Source organism: Pristiophorus japonicus, chromosome 2 (assembly GCF_044704955.1).
Source record: "Pristiophorus japonicus isolate sPriJap1 chromosome 2, sPriJap1.hap1, whole genome shotgun sequence".
NCBI classification, from domain to species: domain Eukaryota; kingdom Metazoa; phylum Chordata; class Chondrichthyes; family Pristiophoridae; genus Pristiophorus; species Pristiophorus japonicus.
Window position 1 is genome coordinate 263,785,683 of NC_091978.1, and position 20,724 is coordinate 263,806,406.

At 43.2% G+C, this 20,724-nt stretch overlaps 1 protein-coding gene across 2 annotated transcripts in view; it reads right to left on the reverse strand.

Annotated features, from left to right (window-relative positions):
* Nucleotides 1–18,187, reverse strand: part of LOC139245829 (serine-rich adhesin for platelets-like) — a 63,314-nt gene extending 45,127 nt beyond the window's left edge. For both annotated transcript variants that reach the window (XM_070871331.1, XM_070871330.1), the window contains exons 1-4: nt 17,539–18,187; nt 16,713–16,799; nt 15,657–15,890; nt 6,640–6,662 (exon numbers count right to left, since the gene is read on the reverse strand). In XM_070871331.1, coding sequence (XP_070727432.1) covers nt 6,640–6,662; nt 15,657–15,890; nt 16,713–16,799; nt 17,539–18,039 — 845 coding nt within the window. In that variant the 5' untranslated portion in view covers nt 18,040–18,187. The remainder of the gene's footprint in view (nt 1–6,639; nt 6,663–15,656; nt 15,891–16,712; nt 16,800–17,538) is intronic.
* Nucleotides 18,188–20,724: the final 2,537 nt, after the last annotated feature.

Sequence of the window (20,724 nt, forward strand, 5' to 3'; positions counted from 1 at the left end):
CCAATTGCAAGCTGTTTGCGCACAGCTGCGACAGAAAAGATTTGAACTTGAAAAGTCGGAAGCGGAAGTTAAAGATCTTAAAGGTGAAATTAAAGAATGGAAAAAATCATTAGGCAATAGTAATAGGAAAAGGAAAATGTATCGGTCAATTCCCAGGGTACCCATGTTTGGATAAATTAAAAGCGCAAACCCGAAGACATGACCGAGGAATAGATACAGATTCTGAATCCTCCGACGATACAGGGTCGGAGGATGAAGAATTAGGGGTGCACTTTGCCCAGTTTAAAAAAAGACGAGTTGTAGTCAAATCAGAAGAGACTGCGGATGAGGGCGGAACCAAAAAAAAACAATGAAAAGGGTGTGTGCAGAATACTTATTTCATGATCCGGCAGTCCCAGAGAAAATTGATAAATGGTCCAAGGAATTGCCCAAGCCAAAGAAAGGGGAAGTGAAAATGTGGGATCAACTGGACCGCTTAAGAAATATATATCAACTTCATCCCTGGGACGGAGTGCAAATTTTGACCATAATGGTGCCAAAAACACAAGGAAGAAAATTGCACGACAAGGTAGAAGAAGCTTTGGGGCAGGATGAGCAAGAATTAAACACAGGATGGGAGGCGATTAAACACTGGCTGCAAGCCTTCAGTCCAGCTAAGACAGACTGGGGAAAAATTGCAGCCTGCCAACAGAAAGGAACAGAGGAGGTCCTGGAGTATGTCGAGCGGTTTAGATGCACATGGCTAGAACATTCGGGTATGAATAATATGGATTAGGAAATGGATGAACAAGTGTTTGGACCCCTGAAAGCAGCTTTCGTGGCAAGTCTAAAGCCAGAACTGTCCAAAATGCTTAAGGTAGTGTTACCGGACTGGGAAGGTAGAGGAACTACCTTTGCAGCATTGGTGGATCGATGTAACCAATTAGATCGGGATATGGGAGCTAAAGTCCGAGCCCTGCAGGCTGTGGGATGGAAATCCCAGGATTCCGATAAACAGTTATTCGGAAAATTACCCGGAAAATGTCATTATTGTGGGAAAGAAGTGCAGGGCAAAACAGAAAGGTCGTGGCTGGGGAAGAGGACGCAGCCAGGGATACAATTCAGCCAACAAATCAGGCTTGTCACAAGATACCGACTTCATAGAAGCATTTAAGCGACTGACAATACAACAACAGAAGGAGTTACTTGGGATAGCAAAAAACGATTAGAGCCCAACCTGGCCCCCCTCCTCGCACTAATACAACAAAGGGGAGATGGGCTATATATAACTGTGAGGGTGGGTGATAAGGATGTGGACTGTCTTTTAGACACAGGGGCGGAATTAACATGCTTACCCCTACAATATGGAGACTTTTTGCCGTTGGATGGTAGGGCACGTACAGCCTGTGGAGTTGGGGGCCATAAAATGGAAATTAAAAGGACAACGCCAGTACTTATAGGGCTGGGTCCACATGAACTAATCACGCCAGTCTGGATAGGCCCAGTAGATCAACCCCTTTTGGGAATGAACATTCGAATCCAAGTAGATTCACCGTTGCATTTCGAGGATGGTTGGGTGACATGGTCAATTAGAACTTTGAAGAAAGAAGAATTGAAGGAACACCCGATATGGGCTAAAGATAAGAACGATTGTGGCCTACTCCAGATGGAGCCTGCGGCATTTACCAGGACCAAGCCTCCATGCACTAAACAGTATCCCATCAGTCCAACTGCCATCGCGGGAAGCTTACCGGTTATTCAGCAATTGGAGAAACAAGGGGTGCTTATTAAAACGCATAGCTCCTCCAATAGCCCCGTGTGGCCGGTACAGAAATCTAATGAGAGTTGGCGTTTGACTGTCAATTATAGGAAAGCTAACCAGTGTATTGATCAAAAAGCTCCTTTGGTCGCAGATCCCTCCACCATTTTTAATGCCCTCAAACCGGAACATAAATATTTCTCGGTTATAGATATGGCCAACAGATTTTGGTCGGTGCCAGAGGTTCGACAGTGGTTTGCTTTCACGGTCCAAGGACAACAGTATACTTGGACCCGGTTACCACAGGGTTTCCACAACAGCCCTACGGTATTCCACATGGCTTTACAAAGCCATTTGTGAGAATTACCTCCCCTGTCATCCAATATGTAGAGATATTCTGCTAGCTTCAAACACGGAAGAACAGCATGAACAAGATTTACAAGCTTTGCTGGACCACCTTTGGCTGAAAGGACATAAAGCCAGCATCGACAAAGCACAAATATCCCAAGAAGAGGTTGTATATCTGGGACAAAAGATTTCACAAGGAAAGAGAGAACTTACCCAGGATAGAACTGCAGCCATTCGGGCTGCTAAAAAACCCACCACTATTCAGGAAATAAGGTCTTTTTTGGGATTGTGTAACTTTAACAGAAATTGGATTGACTCCTTCACACAGCTTGCTCAGCCACTGAATGATATCTTAAAGGGGAAACATGCCTCTGAAGAAGCCATCACACTCACTAAGGAACAGCAAGAGACCTTCCTGAGTTTGAAAAAGGCTTTGTGTTCGGCACCGGCTCTTGGAATCCCTGACAGTGGTAAGCCATTTACCCTGTTTGTCCATGAGAAAGAAGGATACATGATAGCTATACTGACACAAGAACATGGGGATCGGCAATGACCTATTGGCTATTATTCGGCAAAACTGGATGCTGTAGCCCTCGGATGGGGAAGTTGCCCAAGGGCCATGGAAGCTACATATCAAGCGGGTCATTCGACCAAAAGCTGATTGTCAAGTGTCCCCACACCGTATATGCTTTGCTGTTTATGAATAGAATGTCTCAGGTGACGGCAGCTAGATGGACTCGCTGAACAGCAGTTTTGGAAGATCCTAATCTCCATATCGTCCGGGCCAGCCCGGTTAATCCCGCAACTATGCTCCCGATGTCAGAATCGAGGGAGCAACAGGGGGGAGAATGTGAAGAGCATGACTGCGTGGAGATTTTAAAAGAAACAGAAGACGCAGCCTTAGCAGCAGAGGAGCCTCTGCACAACCCAGACCTCATCCTGTTTACAGATGGTTCCTCCTTTGTTGACAATGGTACCAGAAAAGCAGGATGGGCAGTTACAACCTTATATGAGGTAGTGGCAAAAGGATGTTTACCCTGAGGAACGTCAGCACAACAGGCTGCGTTACGGGCCCTGTCAGAAGCATGTCGAACAACAGAAGGACAGACAGCTAATGTCTACACAGATTCGCGTTATGCTTTTGGAGTCGCTCACGACTTTGGTCTGGTGTGACGGAAAAGAGGATTCCTCACTGCTGCTGGTACACCTATCCGAAATGGAAAAGAAGTCCGAGACTTACTAGAGGCCATACAGTTACCTCAGGAAGTGTCCATCCTGAAGTGTAAGGCCTATACCAAGGAAAATACCACGGAAGCACAGGGAAATGCCCTAGCCAACCAGACAGCTAAAGATGCCGCCTCACAGGGCGTTCCCCAGAAGAACCAACACAGATGTGCAGATGGAAAGCACTCAGGGCTCTGACACGAGACCTTCAAACAATGCAAGGCGAGTGCTCCAGAGAGGAAAAATGGACATGGATTGAGGCAGGAATTAAGCTATGTGAAGATGGTGTCTGGAGACAAAGAGTTACCGACAAGCCAATCGTGCCACAAGCGCTTATGCCTTTCTTTAGCCCAACAGATCCACTCGTGGGGACACTTGGCCTCACAACAGATGAAGGCACGGTTCCAGAAAAGCTGGTGGGGTCGGGATTTAAAAAGCACGCCCAGCTGGTAGTGGATCGCTGTGTGGTCTGCCAGAAAAATAATTCTGGACCCATCACGGTAATGCCCCAACTGAGGCCCCATGCCCCTGTCGGACCATTCCAGCATCTGCAGGTTGATTATACATCTCTTCCTTCATGCCAAGGATACACTATAATTCTTGTCATGGTCGACAGATTCTCTAGATGGGTAGAAGCTGTCCCAACTAAAAGAGCCACAGCCAATCACACTGCAAAGGTCTTGCGTAAGGATTACATTCCCCGATGGGGAGTCCCGAGTCACATTGACTCAGATCAGGGAACACACTTCACAGGTGCTGTCTGCCAAGAAGTCTGTAGGTTACTGAATATTACGTGGGATTTACACTGTCCTTATCACCCACAATCATCAGGACAAGTAGAGCGAATGAATCGAACTCTGAAACAACGGCTTGCCAAATATCACCAAGAAGGAACACCATGGCCCCAGGCACTACCAATAGTGCTATGTAGCATTAGGGCAACGCCGAACAGAACTACAGGTCGAAGCCCATTTGAAATTATAACAGGAAGACCCATGTCGCTGCCAGGAACTATCGATTTAAGGAAAGCTGATGTTCACTTAATGAGTGACACTTTGTTATCATACTATCAGATCCTAACCAATGCTATTAGTTCTGTTTCCCAACAGGTATCGGCAGCTTGGGATAATCCACCCGAAGGAGGACATGACATCATCCTGGGAGTCTGGGTGTATGTGAAAAATTTGCATAAAGAACCTTTGGGTGCCAAGTGGGAGGGACCTTATCAAGTGTTACTGACCACTCAGGCAGCCGTTAAAGTCCAAGGAAAGAAAGCCTGGATCCACGCTTCACACGTTAAACGAGCACCCGTAACTGAAGCTGAAATCTAATAAAGACAATTACTTTTTGCCAAAATGTATAAATTTACTTTATTACTGATTGTAGGTATTCTAGGCATTTGCCTACTTCTTACTAGCCGACCCTCTGCACCAAAGGGAAATAGTAGGGTAGCAAGGGAATTATAGTAACTGCTCCCAGAATTCTGAAAAGGGAGGTACTTGCGCCCTACTCGGAACTGAGTGTTGCACATATATCCCAAATAACTCCGAAGAAATTACCCACTTAGCAGAGCATACCCAAAAGGAGGTAGAAAAACTTAAGCAACCCCCATCATTCACTTTGTGGAGCGGAGCCACTGAATGGCTAGGCTCAATAGGAACTTAATTGGTGGAAGGTTTAATTCTAGTCATTGTAATTATTTTACTTTTATATTGTTTGTTTATGTTGATTAAATGTTGTTGCAACCAGGCGGCTGTAGCTGCTGTCCCGCATGTGAGACACCTTGCAGGTCCCAGCAGACTGTCTGTACGTGACACAGGGGTATGTTATGTTTAAGGGAAGGTTGTTTACTGGCTGAATTAAGATATTGATTTGGATTAAATTGGAATAAGGTTAATTAACCTACTAAAACCAGACTTCCATTGTGGCCACGATGGAACTCGAGTTGGTGTAAATTTGTGTGGAAGTTACTAGTCCGGACATGTGGCGAAACACATCAACAAATTTTAGAAGGAAACTCTATTAACATGTATGAAATTATTTTGTAGAATGTTTAACCAGTGATACCTGATGTTTTATGATTCAGTTTGTGAAAGAATCAAAGGGGGGATTGATAGAGAATTCAAGCTCTGCAGCCCGGCTGCAGTTTTGTGAAAAAACACAGACCATATTGCATTAAATCATCAATCAACTTGACATTTTAAGACCTTGGGTAGCGAGCCAATTAAAGGTTAAAAGACTATCAATTGAGCCAATAAGGTCAAAGAAGGCGAGTTATTTTCTGTAAATTGAACCAGGTATAAGTTCAGCCATTTTGGCATGTGGTCTCAGAAGGACAAAGGCCTGGCTTAAAGCCAGAAGCTTGTTGCTGCTGCCAGAATAAAGTTACATTAAAACTACAATCGGAGTTCGTATTTCATTGAGAATTAAGAGATCTAACACCCACCCTCCATGATATCTCTGCCGTACTCCCAGCCCCAAGCAAGCCAGCCCCGATATCCCTTTGCTCAGTACCTGTACCATCCAATTTAACATGACCACCTCTCGTCCAGAAAAATCCCTTATCCAGAACAGGCCAGATCCCAAGGGAGGTTCAACCTGTAGTACATTATTTCTATTGCTTTGTATATATTTATTTTAATAAAAATATTTATGCAATAATAGCATGGCTTTCCTTTAGGTAGACGCTGTCTTTTGGAAGTTGGACAGGAGTGAGTTTCCATTTGAATTTTATACCATTAAGTATGAAATATTGACGTAACAACTATATTAATACAACACTAAGTTTCTATTAACATGCTACAATATTTTTAAAAATAATTTTATTGGTGTATTGATGGTTTAGATTTGAATTTTTAGAATATTGCACACATTCTTTATAAAATCACTCAGTTGTCACTCTATGATGAACTGGTAGCACTTAAGTATTTGAAGACTAACACAAATATTATAGCAACAAGTTGCATTTATATAGTGTCTCTGATGCAGTAAAATGTTCCAAGGCGTTTCCCAATCAAACAAAAAACATTGATACTGAGCCAAAGAAGGAGATATTAGGATAGTTGAGGTAGGTTTTAAGGAGTTTCTTAAAGGAGAATGAGGTGGAGAGGCTTAGGGAGGGAAGTTCAGAGCCAAGGACCTATACAGCTGAAGGCATTACCGCCAATGGAAGTCCAGTATGCACAAGAGGCCAGAATTAAAAGAACGCAGATTAGGACTGGAGGAGGTTACAGATCTGAAATTAAAATGTTCTTAATGTTAAAAGAAAGTGGTAACAAAAAGGCAATTGATATAGAAACCAAACGGAGTGTAATTTTAAAAAACGTTACCTTTCATTTAAGTCACAAGCCACCTGTAAATGAAACAATCACTGCATTAGAAATAATGGTATAATAGATGTTATAGTTTACACCTAATACCAGCAAACCTTCAACTCGTCAGGAGCTGTACTGTACGCCTATATGTTGTAGGGAGTACTCCTGCCTGGATCCAGACACTCGAGTTTGGATAAGTGTCTGTATTTCTAGGTCAGCTGGTGTAAATTAAACAATGTAATCAGGGACGGAGGAAAAATTAATAAAACAAAGTGTTAATAAAATTGCACAAGGCTAGTCATTTCTAATGTATTTATAAAGCTCCATGTGATTCAGTGCCCTACAGTCATACTGTGTAGCCTATAGTTAGCTTTGATTATAGATTAATACATTTCAGTGGTAAAAATCATGAAAGAAAGAAACATACCTCCACATAAACATGCGTCTTAAGTTTTTGACACCACTACCTGATTAATAAATGTTTAAAGTGCTTCTTGACATCAGTCCTGAACTTACCGCATATCATTTTGTACCTATGCCCCCTTGTCACAAGATCATTAAAGGAGGAGGAAGGCTATTCTGTCCATCTTAATCCATCCATCACAAGAGATCCCAACCCCCGGCCCCGCCCCCACCCCCCCCATGTAGTATCCAATTGTTTCTTAGATTGAGTTTTCGCCTCCACAAATTCTCTCAAAGTGTATGCCACATGTTGATCATTCTTTGTGTGAAGTATCATCATCATCTGATATTAGTCCTAAATTTTACCATTTACTATGTTGAGCCTGTGTACCCTAGTTCTCCTTCTGCAGTCTCATTTAAGTAGCAATCCAGGTTAACTTTTTCTATACGATTAACAATCTTGTATACCTCGACAAGGTCACCTCCGTTCCATGCTGGAAAGCCCAAATTTCTCCAGTCCATCCTCATTGCGCAAACTCCTGACACTGGGGGTCAGCCTTGTGGCCCTTGTCCACACAGTTTTCAGCACTTGTTTCTTGACGACCAGAACTAAATGGGCCTGTTGGGTTAAATGGACTGTTTCTGCCCTGTAAATACTTTGTAAATGCAGTATTATGTTGTAGTCTAACCAACTGTCCTGCAGTCGTGATTTAAATTGAAATAATTCTCAGGCATAACCATTTCTATTCCATTTAAACCCTTTTATAAAAGATCCTTTCTTCATAACTGCGTCCACGGACACCAGAGATCAGCCTTGTAGTCCTTCTCTACATTGCTTCCAGTGTTTACATATTTCCCTGGAGCTTCAATGATGAAAACAGAACACAGTATTCAAGATACAACCTGACCAGAGTACTGTACAACTCAGCACTACAGCCTCAGTCTTCAGTTCTGCTGATCTCATTATTCTTTTTGCTTTGTTAGTTGGTGTTCTGCAATAAGTGAACATAATCAGTCAAGTCTACTACTACACTCAAATCTCTTTCAGCACCCCTCTCATAGCTAATTCAACACCACTCATTCTGTCCCCAAAATTGCCTTTCAATGTGTATGACCTTGCACTTATCAGTATGGAGTTTCATCTGCCACAGTTCTGTCCACTTACAAATACTATGTGGTTCCTTCTGTAATTCCTTGGCAGTTTCATCAAACTCTATGACACCCCTCCCCCATTTTTAGTATCATCTGTAAATGTGGACAACTTTCATTGCATTCCTGAATCCGGGTAACTCAGATTAGAGACAATAGAGACTCCAACACCAATTCCTCAGGCACTCCACTCAGTACATCTCTCCAAGCTGGCATCACTTCCCCAACCAATACCATCCGCTTCCTCAACTTCAGCCAATTCTTTATTCACCACCAAGTTTGACCTAGCAGACCCATCCTCTTCAGCTCATGTAGTATGGAACTTTATTCAAGGCTTTCTGGAAATCATTGGGCTTTCCAATCTGACCCTTCTGAAACCATGTTGGCTGCAACTAAAGTTATTTCCAAGTAGGTATTCTGCAACTTTATTCATAATAATTATTCTCCACTAAACAACGCAGGACGAATCGATCTATAGTTTACATTCACATCTGTGTCCTTATCCACATGCTGCCCCTTGGTGACATCATCTGCAAACAGGGGGTGAGCTTCCACATGGACGCTGACTACACCCAGCTCTACTGCTCAATCAACTCTCTTGATCTCTCCACTGTCTGAGCTGTTAGACTGCTAATCAGACATCCATTCTTGGATGAGCCACAATTTCCTCATTAAACATTCAGAAACCTTTGTCTTTGGCCCCCACCACAAACACCATACCTGTACCATTGGCACAAATTTCATACCTTTCCCTGGCCACTGTCTCAGGTTGAACCAGATTGTTTGCAACCTCTACATCCTATTCGACTCCAAGCTGAGCTTCCCACCCCCATAGCCTCTCCTTTACAAAAAGACAACCTATTTGCACCTTCGTCTTTGCCCCATACCCAACGCATGCTGAAACCCTCATGCCTTTGTAACCTTCAGACTTGACTAGTCAAATGCTCTCCTGGATAGCCTCCCATCTTCACCCATTGTAAACTTCAGCTCATCCAGATCTCTGCTGCCCGCATCCTATCCTGCACCAAGTCCCACTCACCCATCACCCAGCAATGTGCTGACCTACATTGGCATCCAGTCCCCCACTGCCTCAAATTGAAAATTCTCATTCTTGTGTTTAAATCCTTTCATAGCCTCACTTCTCCCTATCTCTGTAATCCTCCTCCAGCACTACAACTCCACCACTGAACACTCTTTTCCTCTGATTCTGGCCTTTTGTGTATATCATACACTCAATGTCCCACAATTAGCAACCATGCCTTCAGCTACCAAAACTCCAGCTCTGGAATTACCCCTCGAAATCTCTCTGCCTCTCCACCACCCTCCTGTACTTTAAGACACTCCTTAAAATCTACTACTTTGATCAAGTTTTTGTTCACCTCTCCTAATATCTCTTCCTTTGGTTCAGCATCCATTTTTTGATTATGCCGCTGTGAAGTGCCGTGGAACATTTTTCTACATTAAAGGTGCTATAAAAACGCATGTTGTTAAAAATGCGCTAATATCTTTTCAAAAAATGTCTATTGGTGGATGGAAAATGGATGGGTGCATGCAAAAAATACAGCAAATACAGGTTTATTAAGCAGATTGAGGAACTGGAGTGCCAGAAATAAATCTCAGCATGCACCCACTCCTCAACCACAGAGAGCAGGTACTGAGATTCTTGCACATTTAGGAAACAAATGTATTCTCTAACAATTTCTATAGCTTTGTATTTCTTTCTCACAACTGGTTTCTGTTGCTGATGTAAAAAGGAAGATTCTCAGAATTACTGCAAGTACTGTACATTCAAATCTCCCAGCTAACAAGAGTCACAGCACAATTTCTAAATCCAAATCAATTTCATTTGGTGGGACAAAAAGTTGTGTGAATTTATTAGGACTATAAACATTCCATTCAACATAGAAAATAGGTGCAGGAGTTGGCCATTCGGCCCTTCGAGCCTGCACTGCCATTCAATAAGATTATGGCTGATTATTCCCTCAGTACCCCTTTCCTGCTTTCTCTCCATACCCCTTGATCCCCTTAGCCATAAGAGCCATATCTAACTCCCTCTTGAATATATCCAATGAACTGGCATCAACAACTCTCTGCAGCAGGGAATTCCGTAGGTTAACAACACTGAGTGAAGAAGTTTCTCCTCATCTCAGTCCTAAATGTCCTACCCCTTATCCTAAGACTATGTCCCCTGGTTCTGGACTTCCCCAACATCGGGAACATTCTTCCTGCATCTAACCTGTCCAGTCCCGTCAGAATCTTACACGTTTCTATGAGATCTCCTCTCATCCTTCTAAACTTCAGTCAATAAAGGCCCAGTTGATCCAGTCTCTCCTCATATATGACAGTCCAGCCATCCCTGGAATCAGTCTGGTGAACCTTCGCTGCACTCCCTCAATAGCAAGAATGTCCTTCCTCAGATTAAGAGACCAAAACTGAACACAATATTCCAGGTGAGGCCTCACTAAGGCCCTGTACAACTGCAGTAAGACCTCCTTGCTCCTACACTCAAATCCCCTAGCTATGAAGGCCAACATACCATTTGCCTTCTTCACCGCCTGCTGTACCTGCATGCCCACATTCAGTGACCGATGAACCATGACACCCAGGTCTCGTTGCACCTCCCCTTTTCCTAATCTGCCACCATTCAGATAATATTCTGCCTTTGTGTTTTTGCCCCCAAAATGGATAACCTCACATTTATCCACATTATATTGCATCAGCCATGCATTTGCCCACTCACCTAAACTGTCCAAGTCACCTTGCAGCCTCTCAGCATCCGCCACCTAGTTTAGTGTCATCTGCAAACTTGGAGATATTACACTCAATTCCTTCATCAAAATCGTTAATGTATATTGTAAAGAGCTGGGGTCCCAGCATTGAGCCCTGCGGCACTTCACTAGTCACTGTCTGCCATTCTGAAAAGGACCCGTTTATCCCGACTCTCTGCTTCCTGTCTGCCAACCAGTTCTCTATCCACATCAGTACATTCCCCCAATACCACGCGCTTTGATTTTGCACACCATTCTCTTGTGCTGGACCTTGTCAAAAGCCTTTTGAAAGTCCAAATACACCACATCCACTGGTTCTCCCTTGTCCACTCTGCTAGTTACATTCTCAAAAAATTTCAGAAGATTCATAAAGCATGATTTCCCTTTCATAAATCCATGCTGACTTGGTCCGATCCTGTCACTGCTTTCCAAATGCGCTGCTTTTTCATAATGATTGATTCCAACATTTTCCCCACTACTGATGTCAGGCTAACCAGTCTATAATTACCCGTTTTCTCTCTCCCTCCTTTTTTAAAAAGTGGTGTTACATTAGCTACCCTCCAGGCAATAGGAACTGATCCAGAGTCAATAAGACTGTTGGAAAATGATCACCAATGCATCCACTATTTCTAGGGCCACTTCCTTATGTACTCTGGGATGCAGATTATAAGGCTCCGGGGATTTATCGGCCTTCAATCCCATCAATTTGCCGCCTAATAAGGATATCCTTCAGTTCCTCCTTCTCTCTAGACCCACTGTCCCCTAGTACGTTCGGACGGTTATTTGTGTCTTCCTTTGTGAAGACAGACCGAAGTATTGGTTCAATTGGTCTGCCATTTCTTTGTTCCCCATTATAAATTCACCTGAATCCGACTGCAAGGGACCTACGCTTGTCTTCACTAATCTTTTTCTCTTCACATATTTATAGAAGCTTTTGCAGTCAGTTTTTATGTTCCCTGCAAGCTTCCTCTTGTACTCTATTTTCCCCCTCTTAATTAAACCCTTAGTCTTCCTCTGTTGAATTCTAAATTTCTCCCAGTCCTCAGGTTTGTTGCTTTTTCTAGCCAATTTATATGCCTCTTCCTTGGCTTTAACACTATCCTTAATTTCCCTTGTTAGCCATGGTTGAGTCACCTTCCCCGTTTTATTTTTACTCCAGACAGGGATGTGCAAATGCTGAAGTTCATCCATGTGATCTTTAAATGTTTGCCATTGCTTATCCACCATCAACCCTTTAAGTATCCTTTGCCAGTCTATTCTAGCCAATTCACACCTCATACCGTCGAGGTTACCTTTCCTTAAGTTCAGGACCCTAATTTCCGAAATAACCGTGTCACTCTCCATCTTAAAGAATTCTACCATATTATGGTCACTCTTCCCCAAGGGGCCTCGCACAACAAGATTGCTAATTAGTCCTTTCTCATTACACATCACCCAGTCTAGGATGGCCAGCTCTCTAGTTGGACATATTGGTCGAGAAAACCATCCCTAATACACTCCAGGAAATCCTCTTCCACTGTATTGCTACCAGTTTGGTTTGCCCAATCAATATGTAGATTAAAGTCACCCATGATAACTGCTGTACCTTTATTGCACACATCCCTTATTTCTTGCTTGATGCTGTCCCCAACCTCACTACTACTGTTTGGTGGTCTGCACACAACTCCCACTAGCATTTTCTGCCTTTTGGAATTCCGCAGCTCCACCCATACCGATTCCACATCATCCAGGCTAATGTCCCTCCTTACTAATGCATTAATTTCCTCTTTAACCAGCAACGCCACCCATTCCTCCTTTGCCTCTCGGCCTATCCTTCCTAAATGTTGAATACCCCTGGATGTTGAGTTCCCAGCCTTGGTCACCCTGGAGCCATGTCTCTGTGATGCCAATTACATCATATCCGTTAACTGCTGTCTGCACAGTTAATTCGTCCACCTTATTCCGAATACTCCTCGCATTGAGGCACAGAGCCTTCAGGCTTGTTTTTTCAAATTGAATGAAAACTCATTTTTTAAACTGGGCTTTGAATCTGTTATTGTACAGTAGAGAGATCCATCCCTGAACGAAACCATTTATATGCAGGCAACAAGGGATCCTATGGTGCAGCATTTCAGCACTATGGTCTATTTTATGTACCTTCGCTACAGATCTAAGCCTTATTAGAGTGAAAGAAGAACACTGCACCCAAAGTGGAAATGAAAACTAAGCATAGACATGTGACACACTTACATAATGCAAACATGGCTACAATTGCAGTTTTCATGTATTACCATTTTCCTTGGTTAGAGAGAGCACACAAATAGAATCCTGCAGAAGTTTGCAATCCAAACCGGTGACAGAACTTCCAATAAGACCAATTAGATCCAGTTACAATTTTGCACAAGCTAAATCATGTGCACGCAAAAATAAATGTCACTTTCCCTCAAAGTTTCCATTAACAAAGCTTTCAAAATGAATACATTGTACGCTTGCTATCCTTGCTTAATACTTTATGGGCAAAGACATCAAAATTAATTTACTGAGGTGAAGTAGTCTCCCGGTGCTAAAGTTACTTTCGCCTTTAATTTTAACATTTAACTTATCCCTGTAAACATGAGCTGGAGGTTGTGGAACTTCAGTCTTCATTGTGAAATGGTTTCATAAACAGAAGAAAAAGAATATGCTAGTCACAACAGCCTGTCCACTTCCGGCAATTACATTGCTTCGATCAGCTTTTGTAGAATCTGCTTCACTCAGGTTTTTCCTTTCATCCAAAGGAAAACTGTTAATCTGTTTAAAATCTTTGCATGTGCCAGCACGCAGACTACATGTATGCAATGGATCATATCGTAGAACGATATAGCACAGGACATTTGGCCGATTGTACCCTGCTGCCTATCCAATTAAGTCTCGCTACCCAGCTCTTTCCCCCATAGCCCTGTAAATGTTTTCCCTTCAAGTATTTATCCAATTTCCCATTAGAAAGTTATGACTGAATCTGCTTCCACCACCCTTTCAGACAGTGCATTCCAGATCACAACAACTCACTGTGTTAAAAAAAAAGTTTCCTCATGTCACCTCTGGTTCTTTTGCCAATTATTTTAAATCTGTGTCCTCTGGTTACCAATCCTTCTGCCAGTGGAAACAGTTTCTCCTTATTTACTCTATCAAAACTGTTTATAATTTCGAATGCCTCTATCAAATCTCCTTTGCTCTATAGAGAACATGCTAGCTTCTCCAGTCTCTCCACATAACTGAAGTCCCTCATCCCTGGTACCATTCTAGTAAATCTCCCCTATACCTTCTTGAAGGCCTTGACATCCTTCCTGAAGTATGGTGCCCAGAAGTGAACACAATACCCCAAGTGAGACCTACCTAACCAATGTTTTTATAAAGGTTTAGCATAACTTCCTTGCATTTGTACCCAATGCCTCTATTAATAAAGTCAAGGATCCCATATGCTTTTTTTTTTAAATAAAAATAAAAAAACGTCTCAACTTATCCTGCCACCTTCAAAGATTTGAGTACATACATCGGCAGGTCTCGCTGTTCCTGCACCCCCTTTAAAATTGCATCATTTAATTTCTATTGTCTTCTCCTCATTCTTCCTACCAAAATGCATCACTTCACACTTCTCTGCGTGAAATTTCATCTGTCATGTTTCTGCCCATTTCACTAGTATGTCTATGTCCTGCTGAAGTGCGTTACTATCCGCCTTATTTTTTACTCCATTTCCAAGTCTTGTATCAAATGCAAACTTTAAAATTATGCCCTGTGAACCCAAGTCCAGATCATTATTATAATCAAAATGAGCAGTAGTTCCAATAACGACCCCTGGGGAACACCACTGTATACTTCCCTCTGGAAAGCAACCGTTCACCACATTTAGAGTGGGATTGGAAGATTGTGGCCAGAGCCTCTGCAATTTCAACCCTTACTTCCTTCAGCCTAGGATGCATCCCATCTGGACTGGGGGACTTTTCTACTTTGAGGACAGCCAACCTTAAGTAGCTCCTCTTTATTTTTAAACCTATTCAGTATGAATGCTACCTCCTCCTTTACTGCTACATTGGCAGCATCCTCTTCTCTAGTGAAGACAGATACAAAGTACTGTACTCATTCAGCACCTCATCCATGCCCTCTGCCTCCACAAGACTATTTCCCTTTTTTGTACCCTCATTGGCCTATCCTTTGACTACCCTTTTACTATTTATACATTTATAAAAGTCTTTTGGGTTCTCTTACTTTAGCCGCTAATCTATTCTCATACTCTCTCTTTGCCCTTCTTATAACTCCTCTGCACTTTCTATATGCTGATTAGTTCTCTGCCTTACATTTGTCATAAGCTTCCTTTTTCTGTCTCATTTTATTCCCTGTATCTTTTATCATCCAGGGAGCTCCAGTTTGGATGCCCTTTATTCTGTACCCGAATCATCATCTCTTTGAAGGCCTCCCATTGTTCAATTACTGTTCTGCCTGTCAATTTTTGATTCCAATCTACCTGGGCCAGATCGCCTTTTTGTTTAGTAATTAAAAAATTCCACTTAATTTTAATAAAAAATTTTTGGTGGTGAAGGATACAGCCCGAGTCTAGATAGGCTCAACAAAAAAAAAAGCTACAGAAGAGAGCAATGCTAATTTGCCATGAAGTTTTCACATTTAGTAACAGTTTTATTTATTCAGAATTAATTATTTACAATTCCATTAATACAATGAGATAGTAAGACGACTTACCTTAAGAAATTTAACAGGATTACATTCGTTCACCAATCCCTCACATTCCTTCAGATACTTCTCAACCGTGTCCTTCTGCGTTCGTTTTCCCTCCAGTCTAGCTGTTCGTTCAGTCTTCTTCCACAATTTCTGCTTTTCAATCTCATCTAACAACTGCTTTCTTTTTAGTTCCACTTTCTCCAAAATCTCATTGAATTTAGTTTCAACAACTTCTTTCTCGTAATCCAGAATGTGCTAAATAAACAGCATGAACCAACATGTCAGCACTTCTGCCTGTACCCATCAATGGATCATAACTTTTATATAATGGAGTAAAAGTTGAAAAATTTCACAAGTATCCAGTTATTTCAGAAGAACAATTTGATTTCTAATTTGTAATAGACAGTATGTGTAATACATTTGGCAAATACTAGAAACTTCAATGAATGGTTCCACAGTACCCCATCAAAAATATTACTTTCAAATATGAAACACCATATAATTTTGTCTTAGCCTTGCATTGCTGAATCTCATTATACATACATCATTATTATTGCCTCTGCCAATTTTGCCCCCATTATCCTAAATGTCCTGAAGCATCAAATCACGTTGAAGTATGGTCCACATTACCTCCAGCACCTTACACAAGCTTCATGTGCAACTTAGTGTTCATGGTCTATTTGACTGCGGAGGCCACCATACTTTACCTGACATCACTCAGCATACATACACATGTACGTGCAGCAGGGGTCAGTTCCTAGCTGTCAGCACGGGCCCTGAGCAACTCGTCCTCTTGTTAACCTCATGCTAAGCTCAAATGCAGCAAAAGGGTTCAGTTAAAAACACAAAAAAATATAAAAATTTAAACATGTTGCAGAAGGTACACAGACAAAAATATTGTTTATTTTGGAGCTAAATGTGTAAATTATTAAATAATTTAGAATGATTTTAGTACCTTGCATTATGGATGAGGTGGGCACTGGGTTGGTACAGACTGCCTAATAATGCTGCAGAAATTAATACTTGGACTGTGAAACTTTGAAGAAGCACATTTACCAAACAACTGGCACTTCTTACCTCGTTATCTGATGGGGTGTCTGCGATTTCAACCTTTAGTCTGTCATTCAGCTGCCTCAGTTCTCTCAAGTTGTTGAAGTAATCGAGCTGAAAAAGACGCAGACAAATATTTCCATTTCATAGATATAGAACACAACTCTAATGGTTTACTTATGACAACTAAATTAGTCACAATCTGAAAACTTTGTGAAATTGCCTTTCCATTCACTAGCACACATCAAACAGCAACCTGCAACATCACTGCTATATGTTTACTGTAGTTATTAGCTATTTTTAAAAATGATCTTTCCCATAATGTAACACACAGGCTGTTATCACTTGGGTAGGCCATTCTGTCCCTTGAGCTCATCAGATCATGGCTGATCGGTATCTTAACTCCATCTACACACCTTGGTTCCATATCCTTTAATACCCTAGCATAACAAAAATCTATTAATCTCAGTTTTGACATTTTCAACTGACCTGGCCTTAACTTTTTTTGGGAGTGGGGGGGGGGGAGGTGGAAAGAGTCCCAGATTTTAACCACCCTTTGTGTGAAGAAATGCTTCCTGACCACCTCTCTGACTGGCCTAGCTCTAATTTTAAGAATATGTCCCCTTGTTCTGGACATCCCCACCAGAAGAAATAGTTCATCTCCATCTATCCTATCAATTCATTTAAACCATCTAAAGCACCTCAATTAGATCAACCCTTAATCTTCTATACTCGAAGGTATGGAAGCCCAGTTTTGGCAACCTGGCCTTCTGGATTAACCCCTTTATGTCCCTTTGAGCCGTGGGCTAACTGGGCGGTCACCCAGATGCATCTCTCCCGAGAGTGCATTTACCTTCTCTTCCTGGTAGATCATGTCAACCAGGTTGACGGCGTGAAAGACGCCGCGATGATCCTCGGACACGCACTGGCCGCACGCCACCTGTTTGCAGATCTTGCAGAAGAGCAGCAGAATGCGGGGCGGGTGGCGCTCGCACAGCGCGCGCTGGCCCGGAGCCCTCGCGCCCGCCGCCGCCGCGTTCTCCTCGCCCTCCTCCTCCTCCTCCTCCAGCCCCGCGCCGCGCTGCGCCCGGAAAAGTTTCACCACTTCGGCCAAAGTGGTGTTGCCGGGCAGGTTGACGGCTCCCTCGGCGATGAAGTTGCTCTTTCTGCAGAGCGGGCACTCCAGCTGGCTGCTCCGCCAGATATTGTTGCTGCTGACGTAGCCCAGGCCGGAGAAAGACTTGGTGACACACTCCAAGATGCATTTCTTACAGAAATTGTGCGAGCAGACGGGCAGGGTGGTGGGATTCTCAAACACCGACAGGCAAACCGCACAGGTCAGGCTGGCCTCCATTTCACATGAAACGCACACACCCTTCTCCTTCTCCTTCTCCTTCTCGCTCACACGTACGCTTCAACCATCGGAGAGTTTCCGGGTTTTCTTTTTTTCAATGTTGCACAAAAAACAAGGAAGTGAAAGTAAAACTCTCCCGAGTGCTGTTGCAAGGCGTCTGCAGGAAGTCCCGCCTTCAACGCGGCCCCTGTCACTCACCATGTCACAAAGTGAAAACAGGAAATGCAGAGCCATCTGCAAAGAGGTGGAAAGTTTTGGCTGTGCAGCCTTAGTCGGAATCATTTATCACTCAAAGTCCTGCCTTTAGTGCACTGTCTGCAACTCAACCTCCACCACTCCATTTTGATTTGAGAAATGTCTTCACCAGACTTCCATGCTGTCCCCCAGAAGGGCGAAACATTGCGCAGAGCAGTTCTGATAAATAGGAGCAAGTCACTGGAAAGTACCCACATCGGAGGCCAGGGCCGCCAAATGACAGCCACCATTCTTTTTAGTGTTTGCATTTTGTGCCCGAGCTTACTTCAATTTCTTGCTTCCAAGTTAGAATGTCATGGTTTCAAGTCTGACTTCTGGACATGAGCACATAACCCTGACACTTCCATGCAGTACTGAGGAAATGCTGCACTTTTAGAGCTGCCATTTTTCAGGTGAGACTTTAAACCGGGGGCCAACTGCCCTCTCAGGTGGATGTAATAGATCCCATGGCACTATTCAAAGAAGTGCAGAGGAGTTATCCTCTACCCTACCCAACACTAATCTCTCAACCAACATCACTAAAACAGATTATCTGGCCATTATATTGGTGTTTGTGGTACCTTGCTGTGCGCAAATTGGTTGCCACTTCCCCCTACTTTATAACAGTGAAAAACGTCGACTATGTCCTGGAGTTCAGCCTCTATGTGCGCAGACGCAGGCGTCGTCCGCGTACTGTAGCCCAACAACAGGTTGGGATGGTCAGTGACCTGGCCTGGAGACAGCGAAGGTTGAACAGGTTCCCACTGGTTCTGTAGTTTAGTTCCACTCAAGCAAGTCGATGTTTTTACTGAGGCGTACGAAAGTATAGGCCTTACGCTAAACATCCATAAGACAAAGGTCCTCCACCAGCCTCTCCTCGCCGCACAGCACTCCTCCCCAGTCATCAAGATCCACGGCGCGGTCCTGGGCAACGTGGACCATTTCCCATTCCTCGGGAGCCTCTTATCAGCAAGAGCAGGCATTGCCGACGAGATTCAACACTGGCTCCAGTGCGCCAGTGCGGCCTTTGGCCGCCTGAGGAAAAGAGTGTTTGAAGACCAGACTCTCAAAACTGCCACCAAGCTCATGGTCTACAGGGCTGTAGTAATACCCGCCCTCCTGTATGGCTCAGAGACATGGACCACGTACAGTAGACACCTCAAGTCACTGGCGAAATACCACCAACGATGTCTCCGCAAGATCCTACAAATCCCCTGGGAGGACAGACGCACCAACATTAGTGTCCTCGTCCAGGCTAACATCCCCAGCATTGAAGCACTGACCACACTTGATCAGCTCCGCTGAGCAGGCCACATTTCTCGCATGCCTGACACAAGACTCCCAAAGCAAGCGCTCTACTCGGAACTCCTTCATGGCAAACGAGCCAAAGGTGGGCAGAGGAAACATTACAAGGACACCCTCAAAACCTCCCTGCTGAAGTGCAACATCCCCACGAACACCTGGGAGTCCCTGGCTAGAGACCGCCCTAAGTGGAGGAAGTGCATCTGGGAGGGCGCTGCAGAGCATGCAGAAAACAAGCGCAGGCAGCGGAAAGAGCGTGCGGCAAACCAGTCCCACCCACCCCTTCCGCAACGACAATCTGCCCCACCTGTAACAGAGTCTGTGGCTCTCGTATTGGACTGTTCAGCCACCTAAGAACTCATGTTAAGAGTGGAAGCAAGTCCTCCTCGATTCTGAGGGACTGCCTATGATGATGATGATGATAACAGTGACTACATTTCAAGTAATTCATTAACTAAAATGCTTTGGGACATCCTGAGGTTGGGAAAGGTGCTATATAATGCAGGTCCTTCCTGTCTCCTTGCCTCCCTACCTCGTCCTCCACCTTCATTTCATTCCACTTTACTCGTCATGTACAGCATGGATAGATATAGAGTACAATAATGTCTCACAGCCCCAATGTCGTTTGAATGAAATATTAAAACAGAGTTCAGTCTGTCTGTTCCAGTGAGTCAGGTGGATATTAAAAGTCCCATGACACTATTCAAAAAGAAGGGCTAATTTTTACTTTGGCCATGGATGGAAAAACTAACGGATGCAGATCGCCCACCTGTCATACATCCTTTCCAATTTTCCTTTTGATTGATGTCTTGACCACTATTTGTTTGAGAACTTATATGTATATATATATATTTTCTTTAACCTATACCATCACAACATCACAAAACCAGCTCAGCTGGTCATTCATTTCATTGCTGCTTTTGAAACAGAGATGCCGCAGAATAACTGCCATGTTTTGCCTACATGTTAACAGTTTCTGAACTCCAATAACAAGTATGTGAAGTAGTTTAAGATGTTTGAATATGATGAGATATAAATCCAAGTATTATTATAAGCTCAGAAGAACATCCCCTACTTCACCAGTACAGAATGTTTTTCCATTTTCCACATCAGCCATCCTAAGGCATATTTCAGTAAAATAAAGTACTA